The sequence below is a fragment of the Crocuta crocuta genome, unplaced genomic scaffold (genome assembly GCF_008692635.1).
Source record: "Crocuta crocuta isolate KB4526 unplaced genomic scaffold, BGI_CrCroc_1.0 scaffold84, whole genome shotgun sequence".
NCBI lineage: Eukaryota > Metazoa > Chordata > Mammalia > Carnivora > Hyaenidae > Crocuta > Crocuta crocuta.
In genome coordinates this window covers 6,729,114-6,745,737 of record NW_027530213.1, presented here as the reverse complement: position 1 = coordinate 6,745,737, position 16,624 = coordinate 6,729,114, and the positions used below count along the sequence as shown (strand labels likewise).

The 16,624-nt window shown below is 41.1% G+C and overlaps 1 protein-coding gene across 3 annotated transcripts in view; it reads left to right on the top strand.

Moving 5' to 3' along the window:
- ITSN1 (intersectin 1) overlaps positions 1-16,624 on the top strand; it is a 206,838-nt gene that overhangs the window by 57,803 nt on the left and 132,411 nt on the right. For all 3 annotated transcript variants that reach the window (XM_077765491.1, XM_077765490.1, XM_077765489.1), the window contains exons 4-5: positions 540-603; positions 12,215-12,375. In XM_077765491.1, coding sequence (XP_077621617.1) covers positions 540-603; positions 12,215-12,375 — 225 coding nt within the window. The remainder of the gene's footprint in view (positions 1-539; positions 604-12,214; positions 12,376-16,624) is intronic.

Here is a 16,624-nt window from a genome sequence, read left to right as displayed (position 1 = left end):
GAGTTAGCTTTAGGAAAAAAATGGGATCTCGACTTCCTGGGGCGTTGTTTTTATGTGTGTGTGCGTGTGTGTGTGTGTGTGTGTGTATCACAGTTCTCTTTCAATTAATTCCTAATCATTGATGTGAATCTTGTAATCATTGGTACTTTGTCTCCGTAAATGTATCAGAAATACTGACAATTTGAAGTATAGATATTAGGAATGGCAGGGAACTTAAAAAGTAGAAGTGTGGGTCATCAGTTTCTTGAGGATTCCTATAGATGTGCTTTGTCATATGTCCAATGCTCTGTCATAGCTGTTCCTACCTTACTAAATAGATTAGAGTGGACAGTCTGTCCTGCAAAAGTGTTAAGTTCTAAGTTGTAAGGTCGGTGCTGAGGGATTCATTTTACTGTTGCTTACAGGCTTTGGCTTTTATCCTATATTTAATTCAGTATTTGCAGAATTACCAGCCTCTTTCATATTTTTGCAATTTTGCTATAAGAAGATACGTGTCAGCTGTTGTTTTTTTCCTGAAACTTTTTTCCTTTAATTTCCAGGTGATCAAGCTAGAAACTTTTTTTTTCAATCTGGGTTACCTCAGCCTGTTTTAGCACAGATATGGTAAGTTGGAACTTCATGTAAGCAAAAGGTAAAATAAAATATTCCAGTAATAGGATTCTTACGATATAGAAGGTGAACATCAATCTCTAGTCTGAAATACTCTAGTACTTCTTACCAGAGAATATTCTGAAAAGTATCCTTCTAATGTAGAACTTTAAAAGAAAAGGTGGTGACCTTTGCAAAAAAACACTGTCAAAAAGTTCAATTCCCAGTGGAGAAATCTACATTTTGATTCTTTCTCATTAATTTGTTTTAGCCTTATTTACATCATCCATGCTCATCTGAAAGTCCCGCATTTCTTCCTTTATAATGTAGTGGTTCTGTACCTTTCATTGACTAAAAGGTAAGGAAAATATTTGAGGGTTATTAGTGAAACCACCAACAGAATAAATAGTGAAATAACTAGTGTTTATTATAGTGTTGTACAAGGTGAATGCATAGTAAATATTATTGAATTCCTGGATTACCTATTAGAAAGAAGCATTCAGCCTTTTGAACCCATAGGAAAGAAAGGGCCAGGAAAAAAGAGTGGGAAATATAATTGTAGATTTTAAGTTTTATGACTTCGGTCATGTCATGCTGAGTTCTGTTGCCAAGAAGTCACATTTTCCCACCCACTGCGGCTCTTGCAGTTAATACTTCATTTCCAGAGGTTATTAGTGTTGTGGAGGCAGCTTGCTGTGCGGTAGAAAGAACATGGGATTTGTAATCACACACCTGAGTTCGAATCCCAGCTGTACTATGTTCTATCTTTATGATTCAGAGCATATATTGATCCTCTCTGATCTCTGTTTTCTCATCTAGAAAAAGGGAAGATATATTTTCCTTAAAGTGTTGTTGAGAACATTAGCAAAGACACCGTGTATAAAGGACTTAGCTAGTATAGGATCTGGTATGTAATAGGCCCTCAAAACAAAATCCAAAAAGGTACCTGCTGTCGTTGTCAGGGATTGGGTATTCCCTAGAACTAAATTCTGCAGCTAATTGCTTGTCCCCTTAAATGATTGGCCTTTCTTATAATATGGAAATTAATAAAGATTGACTTAGTTCCTTGTTGCCTTCAAGCAGAGTCTACAGAATGTAGGCAAAGCTTAATTAAAGAGTCATCAGTATGAAAATCATTTACTGTGCTCAGAATAGCAGAACTCTCAGGAAATCTATACGTATCTATACACATATATAAATATATATACACACATGTACATACATATACACGCACATATATATACATACACACATTTGTATATGGCTATACTTGAATTGAAACTAAATGATAACAGATTCCTGTGCTTTTTTTGGTGTCTGTATTCTTTTCTCTTTCCTGGTTGTCAGCGTATTGGCTGTCAGACTGTCTCTTCCAATTGGTGAACCTCCTCCTATGGTGCCCTTCTGGCTTTTCTGATATACTTTGAGCTGGGAAAATCAGATAACCAGGGCTTTTGGAATTTTAAAATGAAGGAAAAGGTTTGCCAAGGGTGGGAGAGTGGTGGGTAGAGCAAGAACTTGTGCTTAGATGAACACAGAAGCGCTGACCTGGCAATTACGTGCCTGAGTTTAAATTCAAGAGACACGTTACTTCTCTGTTAACTATAAGAAGCTTTCTTTTGCTTTATGTTCTTGTATATGATTGTATTTCACATCCTCAGTCAAGATCACTCACTAGAGCCTTCCTTTCCCAGATGTAGCTTCCTCCATTGAATTCTGTTTTTGTGCCATATTCCCAACTTATGAACATTCAAGAAGCAGTTTTATGGTGCATATCTGCTGCAAGAAAATCTCACCTTACATTTATTCATTCAACAGTGGAAAATTACTTATTGAACGTCTACTATGGGTCAGTGACTATTGTAGGTGCTTGGGATACAGCAGTGAACAGAATGGACAAAATCTGTGCTTTCATAGAAATTGCAGTCTGGTGGAAGGATATAGTTAATAGCAGTATAAAAATTGCCATCTAGAAATGAGTATAATGGGGAAAAATAAAGTATTATCTATTAAATTTCACTTTTTTTTACAATTATGTTAGTTGTCAGCTCTCCAAACTGTTTCTAGCTAAACATATTAAAGTCATTTTTCCAACTTACTATTTTTATAGTGAAAATTTGTGTTAACAACAAAAATTATGAATTGGCAGTCTTGGCTTGAGTCACAACTGTTCTTGGTCTTTACTTTTTCTGACATTTCGTTAAATAAATTTGTGGTGGCATGTTCTCCTTTTATCAAGAATCGTTACGGCGGGAGGGAGGCACGCCTCTAAGTATCTTTTCCCCAAAGAAATATCTTTGAGTAATCATAAATTCCGTGAGCCACAGATGGCCTGCTAAGATGACAGAATAGTGGAGTGCAAAGTATGAATAAGACCTATGTTTCAGCACCACCCCTGACGCTTAACTTGGTAACCAACCCTGAGCAGTACCTGACCTCCTCAGAGTAGGTATTCATTCATTCATTCATTCATTCATTCATTCATATTTAAAGTTTATTTATTCTGGGAGAAAGAGAGATCTGGGAGAGGGGCAGAGAGAGAGAGAATCCCAAGCAGGTTCTGCACTGCTTGCAAGGAGCCCAGTGTGGGGCTTGAGCTCACACCATGAGATCATGACCTGAGCCAAAGTCAAATGCTTAACCGCCTGAGACACCCAGGTGCCCCCAGAGTTAGGTTTTTATTATTTGTTTATTTAAAAAAATTTTTTTAAAGGTTTCTTTTTGAGAGGGAGAGAGACAGAGTGAGAGCAGGGGAGGGGCAGAGAGAGAGAATCCAAAGCAGGCTCCAGGTTCTGAGCTGTCAGCGCAGAGACTGATGTGGGGCTCATACTCACAAACTGTGAGATCGTGACCTGAGCTGAAGTCAGATGCTTGACTTACTGAGCCACCCAGATACCCCCAGAGTTAGATTTTTAAATGTATAAATAATAACAGTTGATCTAATGAAATAGTTTTCACTTTCTGTCTCTCATGCTAATCTTGTTTTCTCTTGTGGTTTTTGTGGTGGGGTCTCAGGGAGGGTCCGTGCCCCTTTTGGTAGAAAGAGGAGTGGGTTTGAGCCTGAAGGTTTGAGCAGTCCCTTCATCAGTCATGGGGGGAAGAAGAAGAAAATTTTGGATTGAGAGTTTGGAACTATAGTAGTAGCTATCTCTCTGGGCCTTCCTTTCTTTGCTGTGTGAACCTCAATTCAAGTACGTGAGTGATGTGGATTGCTGGGGAATATGTGTTCCAAACCTGTACAGGTTTTGTTCCAGGTAGAAGCTCTCTTCCAGTTAACTAGTTTATGAACTTTTTAAATTGTAACCTACTGATACTTGGGCAACTTACCTCTCCAACCCACTTTCCAATTAATCATACAGGAAAAGCTGAATTCTCAGAGGATGGAGTCCAGCTAGTGTGTGGAATGCCAAAGATGATACAGCTTCCTAGAAATTGTCTTACTAATAAGGAGCTGGAAGGAAACTGGCAGATATCCTGTACCCTTTTGGCAACTCCAGATGCTTAAAGTTGTTCCAACCTTGGCCTCGTGTGGAGAGGGAAGAGGAGAAAGCAGAGGGGACTGGATGATCCGGGAAATAAAAAGAGGTTGAATGAAGAAGGCTTTGACATCACAGGCAGTAGAGGCCACAGAAATGGGGATTAGAGGCTCCTGAGGAGAGAAAGGAGGGGTAGGGAGGCCCACCGGGAAGTGGGCCCAGAGACCGAAGGCAGGAGCCTGGGACATAAGCGCAAATGTTAGAACGGCTTGGTGAGCTATCAGGGAGGCGCTCGGGGGCAGGGCCAACAGTTGTACAACGTGGAGGGTCTTAGGACACTTCTGTGCATATGTCAGCAGGGCCTTCAGCCCCCAACAAGATCAACTTGCCAAACTTACCGAAAACTAAAAAAGTTATCCTGGACTCTTATTTCCCTCTCTTCAGTCCCTTCCCTCCATCCTCCGTTCGTGGCATTGAGCATCTGTCCAGCTGCTGGGAGCCGGGCGTGATCCCTCTTTTCCTCACCCTACGCGCTCAGTCCATTAGCACATCCTTCTGGCTCCATTTACAGATTGTATCCCCAGTCTGGCCATTTCTTTCTGTCGCCATTGCTGCTGTCCTAATTTGTCATCTCACTTGGGCCCACTGGTCAGCATTTTGACTTAGAGTCTCTCTCGAGCCTGTCGCTTTAGATTTCATTCTCCATACAGTGCCCACACTCTCTGTGAAAAGTAAATCTATTTTAAACTCCCCATTGAGAAGAAAATCTAAAGTCCTATCAAGGCCACAAAGCCCAATACTAACTGGCTCTTGCTTTTTTCATCTTCTTTAGTTTACCACCCATCTCTAAATTTTTGTATTCCAGTTTCACTGGCCTTTCTGTTTGAATAGGCCAGGCTTCTTCTTGACTTCTGGGTCATTGCACTCGGCATTTCCTCTTCCCATAATACAGTTCTTCCGGACCCTTACATAGCTAGCTGGCTGATTACCCTTCAGGTCTCAGTTCATATGTCACCTCCTCAGAGAAGTACTTACTGACCACTCATCTGAAGTAGTTCCCTCTGCCCACCTGCTCCCATCCACCATCTTCTCCCTCCTACTACCTTGTTTTAATTAAAAAAAATTTTTTTTAATGTTTTATTTATTTCTGAGAGAGAGAGAGAGAGAGAGAGTGTGTGTGTGTGAGCAGGGGAGGGTCAGAGAGAGAGGGAAACACAGGATCTGAAGCAGGCTCCAGGCTCTGAGCTGTCAGCACAGAGCCCAACATGGGGCTCAAACCCATGAACCATGAGATCATGACCTGAGCCAAAGTCGGATACTTAACCAACTGAGCCACCCAGGCGCCCCTACCTTGTTTTAATTTTTAACAGCACTTACCATCATAGGGAATCATTTGATTAGTTTTCTTGTTTAGTGTCTGCTTGCATTAAAATATTAGCCCTGGGAGGGCAGGAAACTTCTGTCTGTCACAGTGGTAACACCAATTCCTAGAAAGGGCCTAGACCTTAGTAGGTACCTATCTTCAAAAATTATTTGTTGGATGAATAAATCGATGAATCAATTAGTGAATCAGTAGGCCAGATTAATTTACACTGTGAGAGATGAGAGCATCCTGTGAGAAGCCTTCATGGCTGAGGTGGGGCCCTAAAGAGCCACAGGCTTTCAACTTCAGCGCAGTGAATGAGGTGAGGGAGGGAAGGCAGGTGTCATCCTTTAATCCTTGAATATAAAGAAAGTAGAGTCAGAACTGCATCACTCATGTCCACTACAAACACGGTCCTTGGAGTTCAGGAGTACTTCACGGCTCCTGTTGTTTAGGGCCTGAGGTGCTGTGTTACTCCTCCTCTGTGGGCATGTGATTTATTTAAAATACTCTTGGGTTTATCTGTTTTGTTTTTTGTTTTTTCAGGATCTCCTTTCTTTGTAGACTTATTTTTTTTTCCGAGTATGTAACACATTAACAAGGTTCTGAAAGCCAAAACCGAACAAAAAAGTGAACCCAGAGACGTGTCACTCCCTGTGCTATCCCTTCATCCCTGGGCTCACCTGTTTTGTTAGTTTATCATCCTTCCTTTATTTTTTTTTTCCCTGTGGGGAAAAAAGGTTCATAATGTATCTGTATTTAGTGTGCATATCTATATTTAAATTATTCCTCTTTCTTCTTACATTAGGATTACCACCTGTAAATGTTCTTTTGTTCTTTGCTTTTCTCANCTCTCTCTCCCTCCCTCCCTCCTTCTCTCTCCCTCCCTCCCCCCTTCTGTCTCCTCCCTTCCCCCCCCTCTGTTTCCTACAGTCACATAGTACTCATTCTGAAAGATATAATGTAGTATATTCAACCAGTTTCCTGTGTGTGCTCGCATTTCAGTTACTTCCAATAATGTAGTAATGATGAATGAACTAAAGTATGTATATTTTTATATTGCTGGAGGTGTATCTTCAGGGTAAATTCCTAGGTGTGGATTTGCTGCATCCAGGAATAAATGAATAGGTAGTTCTGTAGCTGTTGCCAGATATCCCTTCTTTTGGACTTCTAACACTTTCTCTCACCAGCTGTGTATGAGCCTGTTACATGGTTTATCTGTTCATTCATAAAGCTTTCCTGGAAGATTTCAGCAGACCTGTGGTCCCCTCTCATCTCAACCTGTGTTGCTGTGTACTGGTTTTAATATCAGGCTAAACATTGTATTTTTGTATCACTTTGTTGTTAATTTTTTTAAACATTTATGCATGAGACAGAGGGTGAGTGGGGGAGGGGCAGAGAGAAAAGGAGACAGAATCAGAAGCAGGCTGCAGGCTCTGAGCTGTCAGCACAGAGACCAACGTACGGCTCGAACTCCCAAACCACAGGATCATTACCTGAGCTGAAGTCGGTCGCTTAACTGACTGAGCCACCCAGGCGCCCCATGATCACTTTGTTTTTAAGAGTCATATACAATAATTGTTTGGCTTATGCTTGTTTTTTGCATGTATATTTTTTTACTTTGGAAGTTTTGCGAATTTAATTTTAGGATTCTTAGACTTTTAATGCATCTTTTGGGGGGATTATTAGAAATGACTAAACTATAAATGGGAGGTGAAACAGATGGCAAAGCTGAGTCTTTTTTTTCTTTGCAGAGAGACCTTGAGAAATAGAATTTTAGCTCTTCTAGTGTTCCAGCTTTTTCATTGGTAGAGGGGAAGGAGGAGAAAGATGAGCTTTGTAGTAGTCACCCATGTATTTGCATTAAGTCCTTTGAGGTTTTACTACCAGTGGGTCCCAACAGTTAATGTTTTGTTAGCTGAGAAAAAAGGTTTTAAGAAAGATCATGCAAAACTCTCACAAAGATGTAGAATTGTGGTGGGTGGCTTAACGTCAGGCACCTAGAACCCGAGGATTACAGGTCTCCTCTCCTCTCCCACTGAGGCACTTCAGTGGAAGGTTTTTAGAAACATGAAATTCTTCTAATTAGAACCTTACAGTACTAGAAAGCCTCTTCTCCCTCAACTAGTCATTATCCCACACTGGATATCCATTTCTCACTAGAAAATGTGCTTTGGGGGCATCTGAATGGCTTAGTCGGTTAGGTGTCTGACTTCAGCTCAGGTCATGCATGATCTCACGGTTATTGGATTCAAACTTCACATCGGGCTCTGTGCTGACAGTGCAAAGCCTGCTTGGAATCCCTAGTCTCTCACTCCACCCCCCCGATCCCTCCCCTGTTCACTCTCTCTCTTTCAAAAATAAATAAACATTAAAAAGAAGGAAGAAAATGTGTTTTAGGGGGCAGTGGTGTTGTGAATATAGAGTGAGAATCCATCTGCTTGATTTTTTTTTAGGTATGCATGTTGATGTTGATTGTTGACAAGGTTTCTTCCCCTGAAAACCATTTGCTGAATATCTTTTTAGAAGACCTTAGCAAAAGAAGGAAAGTTCACCCTATCATTTTATTTATTTAACTTCCTGTATAAAACCTGAAAATAGTTACAAAAATAAAACCAGAGACCAGGTTTTTTTGGGGGTTAGGGGGTAGATGCAAAAATCAAAACAAAATCTTAGCAAACAGAATTCCACAATGTTTTAAAACTGTGACCAACTTGAATTTATTCCAGGAGTGCAAGTTTGGTTCAGAATCAAGACATTTTCTCAACATTCTTATGAGCAGAAGGAAGTATGATCAGATCAGCAGATGCTGAATAGGCATTTGATTTAAAAAAAAAAAAAAAGTACCCTTTCTTATATGTAGAAAGGAAACTCCTTAGATATATCAGGCTACTTTCTAAAAATCACTACTAAATATTCTTTTTTTTTTTAATTTTTAATGTGTATTTATTTTTGAAAGAGAGACTGAACATGAGGGGGGGGGGGGGGGCAGAGNTTGGGAAGAGAAGGTGAGCTGGGGGGGGGGGGGCGGGCAGAGAGAGAAGGAGACAGAATCTGAGGCAAGCTCCAGGCTCTGAGCTGTTAGCACAGAGCCGGACGTAGGGCTCGAACTCATGAACTATGAGATCATGACCTGAGCTGAATTCGGACACTTAACTGACTGAGCCACCGAGGCGCCCCCTAAATATTATTCTAAACAGTGACACATGGCAGCCATTTCATTGAGACCCAGAACTTCACAGTAGACTCACACATTCAGTGATGTCTTAGAGGCAGTAAGACCAATTTAAAAAAAGGAAGTCTATAAATATTGGAAACAAAAGTTAACTCTCTTTTTTGCTAGTTATAGAATTGTGTATTTAACAAACCTAAGAGATTTTAGCAAAAAGAAGTAGTTTTTATAGAAGTTGGGTAAGATAGCTGAATACAGCATAAATGATTATTAAAAGCAAAATTTTTCTCTGTGCTTGAAATAAACACCTAAATATGGAAATAGGGAAACATTCCATTTAAAATAATGGCAGAAATGATAAGACTCCTAAGAAAACATTTACTAAGAAAAGTAATTATTTACATGAAGAAAGTGATAAAATCTTATTAAAGGAAATATTTGTTGAGTTGAACAAACTCTATCGACATACTATTGTCCTTGTTGGGCTAATGCAGTTGCAGCTTGGTGCCCAGTACGGTTGTTTGTAGAATAGGTAAGTGATCTTAAAATTCATAGGGGAGAAAAACAAACATCTGTGACTAGCCAGAGTTTAAGAACAGAAAAGCCTTGCCAGATAACCAGACCTTACCACAGAGCCAGTGTGATCCGATCACTGTTCTATTGACCTGGGAACTGTTCATAGTAGATAATCCAGAAATAGGCATCACTTCGTATAAACATTTATTATACAGCATATTTTTTAGTTTTGTGACAAGAGGCTGGATTGGTTAATAAAACTGTATTCTATTAATTTCAAGCATAGAACTCAGTGACTTGATATTTTATGTACATTATGAAATGATCGCCATGGTAAGTATAATCACCATCTGTCATCATACAGAGTTATTACAGTACCATTGACTATATTTCCTGTGCTGTACTTTACATCCCCTATGACTTATTTATTTTATAGGTAGATGTTTGTACCTCTTAATGCCCTTCACCTACGTTATCCATTGCCCCCAATCCCCCCCGCAGCCTGTTTTCCCTGTATTTAGGAGTCCGTTTATGTATGTTTTGTTTTGTTTGTTCATTTGCTTTGTTTTTTGGATTCCACATATAAGTGACCTCATATGGTATAAAAATGTAGAATTTCTTATCGTAAAGATATTATACACAAGTGAACAGAGTAATGATAACCTAAAAAAATCGACAATTGACAGATAAACAGTGAAGATGTAATATACAGTGAGCTCTTATAAACTGAGAAGCATGTAGTCCATCAGAAAGCTTAGCAAAGGATGTGAATAAGTAATTTATGTACGAATCCAAATGACAAAGAAACTTATGCAAAAAGACTCTCAAGCTCACCATTAGTGAAGTTCAGACCCCGCTGGTGAGGTTTCAGTGCTGAACTATAGGAAGACTGGGGTGTGCTCTTCACTGAGGCAGAAAGCTGGTTTCCGTAGCCCATTTCCCACTTTATGAGATTTTCTTATTTTCTCAAAGAATAGTGTTGACTCTTAACGCTTTTAACATCTTTATAGATTTTTTTAATAAAATAAATAATAAATAAATAAAATTTATTTTTTAATAAAATAAAATGTTTATTTTATTTTCGAGAGACACAGGTCACAAGCAGGGAAGGAACGGGGTGGGAGAGGGGGGGCAGAGGATCCAAAGCAAGCTCCACACTGACAGCAGAGAGCCCAGTGCAGGGCTGGAAACCACAAACCGCGAGCTCATGACCTGATCCAAACTTGTACGCTTAACCACCCATGTGCCCCCAACATTGTTAGAGATTTTTCATTTTTGTTGTATGCGATGCTTTTTATTGTGTTTCATGTTTTCTACCTTGAGTTAACTCCAGCAATATGGATTCTTTTCTGTGAAACTTAATTTTCTTTTTGGGACACTACTTGATGTGGCTCATTTAAGATTGTAAGTCATGGCATTTTAACTGGGGTAGCTGCTCTTACGTTTTGCTGTCTCAAATAAAATTTTTCTTAAGATAGGCTTAAAAAAATAAAGCATCCTAACACTTTTAATATCTAGACTAAAAGAAATGAATTTGGGTGCACATTTTCACGCAGAAGAGGTTACTTGTGAATATGCACAGTTATGGTTTGCATAAAGTAATTTCTGGTGGCAGTAGTTTCCCTTTCTTTTTTGCTTACCCTTCTTTGAGAGAACATACATTAAAGCTCATTGCACCAAAACTAATGTAACATTGTCAACTCTACTTCATTAAAAAAAGAAAGAAAGACAGACTACCCTGACAGCAAGGAGACTGCTTAGGATTCTCTCTTTCCTCTCTCTGCCCCTCCCCCACTTGCACTGTCTCTCTCTCTCTCTCAAAAATAAATAAGCTTAAAAGATAATTAAAGAGAGGTGCCTGGGGGCGCCTGGGTGGCTCAGTCGGCTAAGCGTCTGACTTCGGCTCAGGTCATGATCTCACAGTTTGTGGGTTCAACCCCCGCTTTGGGCTCTGTGCCGACCGCTAGCTCAGAGCCTGGAGCCTGCTTTGAATTCTGTATCTCCCTCTCTCTCTCTGACCCTCCCCTGCTCACGCTGTCTGTCTGTCTCTCTCTTTCCAAAATAAATAAAACATTAAGAATTTAAAAAAAAATGAAAAACAAAGAGAAGCACCCAGGTGGTTCATTTGGTTGAGCATCTGACTCCACCTCAGGTCATGATCTCACAGCTCATAAGGTTAGAGCCCCGCATCAGGCTCTGTCAGCACAGAACCAGGAGCCTGCTGCCTCAGATTCTGTGTCTCCCTCTCTCTGCCCCTCCCCCCAGTTGCACTCTGTGTCTCTCTCAAAAATGACTTTAAAAAAACTAAAGAAAGAAAAAATAATAAAAATGTAAGTAGGAAAATGCTCACTGCAAGTTACACTTGACCATTTACGTCTGAATACCTTTTTCAAAAAATGAATACATTTGTAAACTCAATTAATTATCAGATCTTTAAAGGTATAATAGAACTATAGTGCCATAGCATGTCATGTCTCCGGGGTGGGGTTAGCCCACAGAGGAGTTGATGTAATCTAGTCAATATCGATAGAAATAAACTTTTCTTTTCCTACTCCTCCTCCCCACCATCTTTTTAGGGGAAACGTGGGGCTTGAACTCAGGACCCTGAGATTAAGAGTTGCATGTACCCACTGAGCCAGCCAGGTGCCCCTTCTTCTAACATCTGTATTACGACATAATTCACACAATAAAATTCCCCCTTTTCAGTGTATCACTCACTGGTTTTTAGTGTGTTCACAGAGTCATGAACCATTGCCACTATCTGATTTTGGCACATTTTCACTACCTCGGAAAGAATCCCATTAGATATCCAAAGTGCATATCCTGGCATTCAGACTGGGGATTACCTCATGTATCACATAAGTAAAGAATGACACAATAAAAAGTGTTTTACTTTGATACAAAACCTTGTCAGTATTCCCAGGTGGCTTCCTATAGCTTGGTAAACAAATTTTGGTTTGGTGTGCTTTGTATTCTTCTGTTTTTTTGTTCTCCCCGGATTAAGGGAGCCGACTGTTCTGTTGTGTGGGTGGGTGTGGTGGTTTAGGGAAGGTTCTTTTATGGTCTGAATCATTCCAAGCCCTTGATGTTGGTTTGCAGGGCGCTAGCTGATATGAACAATGATGGGCGAATGGATCAAGTGGAGTTTTCCATAGCGATGAAACTTATCAAGCTGAAACTGCAAGGGTATCAGCTCCCTTCCGCGCTTCCCCCTGTCATGAAACAGCAGCCAGTTGCTATTTCTAGTGCACCAGCCTTTGGTAAGTCTTGTAAAGGTCTCAGTTCCTATATTTCACTGTATATTTTAAAAATAAATATTTTCCTTTTTTCCCCTTTTCAGTTTGTAGCCTTGTGCAATTTTAGGAGGCAGTTCTGTCTGAAAAGTGATGGTCCTGTGCAGGCAGATGGTGCTGGAAGAGAAGCATGTTCACATCTACACCCTAGGATATGTTAAAGAGCAGAAGTTCAGCTGAGTAAATTTGAAGATGAAATGGGCTTTAGTAAGCGATTCATGAATAGGGCGGCACCCATCTAGCAAGCAGAGGGGAAGGATTTTATAGGAAGGAGGGTGGGGCAAGAAAGTTGTTAGCACAAGGAAAGAAAAGATTGCACCTGGCAAGATCACTTTCCCTTGAGTGGAAAGGTCAGGGGGTCTTATCTGGTCCATTATCTCATTCATCTTCCTTTTGGGGATAGGGGGATAGACAGGGCCCACGGGACAGAGGACCTCATAGATGCTGATGAGAAAATTCTGGACTGACGAGTTAAGACTGCATTTCTGGGGGAGGTCGAAACTACCATTAGGTTGGGTATTTAGCCCCAGATTTGGTGACTTGGCCTAAGTGACACCATTTAGGTCCTATGGTTTTCTTTTTAACAGATGCTAGTAATCAAGATGAAAGCCAAGGTACAGAATGTCAGGGCAAAAGGAATAAGCTTGCAGTCTGCTATTGCATCTTTTGCCCTTTTTTTTTTAATGTTTATTTATTTTTGAGAAAGGAAGAGACACAGAGTGTGAGCAGGGGAGGGTCAGAGAGAGAAGGAGACCCAGAATCCAAAGCAGGCTCAGATCCTGACGTGGGGCTCGAACCCACAAACCATGAGATCATGACCTGAGCTAAAGTTGGCCCCTTAGCCAACTGAACCACCCAGGCGCCCCCATCTTCTGCCTTTTTATTGCTCTTATTGCATCCTTGACCCTTCACAGTGCCACATGCTTCCTTCTGGCTTCTGTTTCCATAACATCTTTTATTTTCCCCTGTGCATAAACAGCTTCCTTAGATTATGGTATCCAGCAATATATTTTTAAATTCATGGTATTGAGACAATTGGCCACATTTAGAACAAAATGAAGCAGGGAAAAAGATAAACATTATGTCAGTTAAAAACACAATTCCATTAAAAGATATCCTTTAGCCAGATATTTTTCTTAAAACCGAGTCAGTAATTAGTTGATAAAGATCACCAACAGTTCTGATTTCTTCTCTGTTCTCACCTTAGACTTTAATTATTTACATTGATTTAAAGATTGCAGTAATCAGATCTAAAATCTGACTCATGAGAAAGTTCTTCGGCAGTTTAAGCAAAACACAAAAATTGTTGACTAGAGTTTCCCTTTCTTCCTAATATATCTGACAACAGGTGACAGGTGAAATAGGTTTGGGAGGGAGCTAGTCAATAATAAGGCAGGTTGTCTCTGATACAATTAATCAGCTGAGATAAATAAATGCCGTGGCTTTGCTTAATAGATTCGCCATTAAAAACACACTAAGCATTGCCTTTCTCTTGGTGAGGTTTAGCCACAAGACCGGTGGTTAGAAGGTGAAAGGTAGCCACAAGTATAAGGCAAAAGGTGCAGGTCAAGCAAATAGGATAGTGATCCAAGAGAAGAAGGGAAAACTCGGGAAATCACACAGGAGCACAGGCGAGGAAGAGCAGGGGTGAAGAGTACAGTCCGCTCCTAGTGCCCGCGGCCCTTGGTCTTGTCCATTGTGTTCCCAGTCCTGAACTCTTGGCTAGCCGGCTTTTTTCAGTGGCAGTGGCTCTGAATCTCTTGAAGGTCCCCGTAGCCACCACTTGGTCCCATGGGTTAAAACAGCTAAAAGGTGTTTGGTTGTCTTTTGGCTTCCCTTCCGGGGCTGCAAGAAGAAACTTCGGAGGGGAGGAAGAGTCAGATAACCAGAGGCATCCCATTTCCTCTTTTTGCCTCAAACCCCGGGGTCAGTAATTCTTCCTCTAACATTTAATATGTCTTTTCTTATTCCATTCTGCAGCAGGACTTTGCTGATTTATTCCCACAAGGTTGCGGCCTCGCCGCCCAGGGGGTTTTACCGTCACTTAAGTAACCTGTCCCTGCCTCTAAGGGAAGCTGGGATCGCTGAGCCGCCATTCCGCCAGTCGGTCCCGAGCTCTTCCCCTCGGGCTTCCCCACCGCCTCTCCTCCCCTCTCCCCCATCACACCAGCATCCTCAGGAAGTTAGTTTCAAGAGAGGAATCCCCAGGGAATATCAGAATGGGAGTGAAGTTAAAAAGTACATTGTGCCCTAACCGAGTGTGCCCAGGTTTACCCAAAGATCTGACCTTTGCTAGTCTTTCTGGTTCCACCTCTCAACTCGATCCCAGGTAATTTTTTTTAATACTTCTTACATGGCTGCTTTTGAGAAGAGAGTAATTTGTTACTACTGTCATTATTTTCTAATTAGTATTAAAAAATTATCTGACCATGCATTTCCTGGCCCTTACACATTATACCTTCATGTGTATTTTATTTGGTCACAACAGTAACCCTAAAATACGCAGAAATTATTAGGCCTGTTATGAGAGAATGGAGATTCTAGGAAGATTCTAGAAAGGAGATTCAGTTTGAGACCATATTTCTAAAACAGGAGGGAGAGCCTGTCCAGACACACAGTTTTCTAAAGGTTTCCTTATTTCACTTCCCACCGTCGTTATCCCCAAACCATATGGGCGGCATGGAGCGTGACTCTACCTGGGTTCATTGCGTGGGTGCGAAGGCACATGTTAACATGTGGAATTGAGGCCAACTCGGGGTTGAGCGACCCTTTTGTTCAACTCCCCTACGTGAAGGAGAGGAAAATGGGGTGCAGTGATACTGTGACTTTCCTAAGGGCAGCCAGCTGTATTCCAGGAAATTCTATGAGTGTGCCTGGTATCTTCTTCCCTCAGAGTGTTTGCACACAGCATAATTCTTCTTTGACTCTGAATCCAAGTGTTACAGGGAGGGGTTATTTGTCTTTTGCTTGTTTGTTCATTTGCCAGATCCCATGGTTTTATTAGATTAAACCATTATTTTTAAACCCCAACTGTGTGTCCTACTTGCTGGCAGCGTGCGGGTGAGCAAGATATCATGGCTCCTACTGCTATGAAGCTTTGTGTTCAGTTGGGGAAGGCAAGCACCTAGATGAATAATTTCAGGGCAAGGTAAGAGCACTCAGTTCTGTAAAACAGGGTAATATGATAGAGATATTGATGGGACAGGTTGATTAGAGAAGGATTCTCTGAGAAGAGGTGGCTTTGAGCTTAATTAGAGATGGGAGCCATGTGAAGGAAGACCTAGGAGAGAACGTTCCAGGCAAAAGGAATAGCAGTTGCAAAGGTCCTAAGGCAAAAATGAAGTTGCTATGTGCAAGAAACAGAAATGAGAGCACTGTAGCTGAGATGTTGGTGGCCCTTCAGGTCAGGGTCGTAAGGCAAGAGCCATGTAGTTTAGGGCCTAATAAAACCACTGAGGAGTTAGAATTTTTTTTCATTCTTTTTTTTAAAGTTTTATTTCTTTATTTTGAGAGAGAGAGAGAATACAAGCTGGGGCAGGAGAGAGAGGGAGAGGGAGAGACAGAATCCCAAGCAGGTTCCACGCTGTTAGCACAGAGCCCGATGAAGGGCTTGAACTCACAAACTGTGAGATCATGACCTGAGCAGAGCTCAAGGATTGGACATGTAACCAACTGCGCCACCCAGGCACCCCTAGAATTTTTTTTTTTCCTAAGTGCAATGGAACGCTACAGAGAGCTTAGGGGGTAAAGGAGTACCTGCTTGGTAGACATTTAGAAAAAATAATCTGTGTCATCTGAAGACTGGATTGCAAGGGGACAAGAGTAGAATCCAGGAAATCAGTGAGGAGGTTTTTGCCATGGGCAAGAGGTAGTGGGGATTTAGATCTGGGTGGTGATAATGTGGAAGAAAAGTAAATCCAGTTTTGGTCATGTAAAGTATGAGGGGCCTGGTGGATTTCCAAGGAGGCAGATGAATCCATGGGTCTAGAACTCCGAGGAGGGATCCATCAGCTTTGGGAGAATTTGAGTGTGGATGGCATTGAAAGCCCTTGCACTGGATAGAATACCCTAGAATGTGTAACTAGAGCAGGTAGGAGACCTGGGACCAGGCCTTACCGTGCTGTGGCATTCTGAAAGGTGTAGTAAAAGGGAAGAAGCCAGAAAGAGTGAAATAGGAGAAGGTTGGTGTCCCAGTAGCCAAGAAAACGTTTTTCAA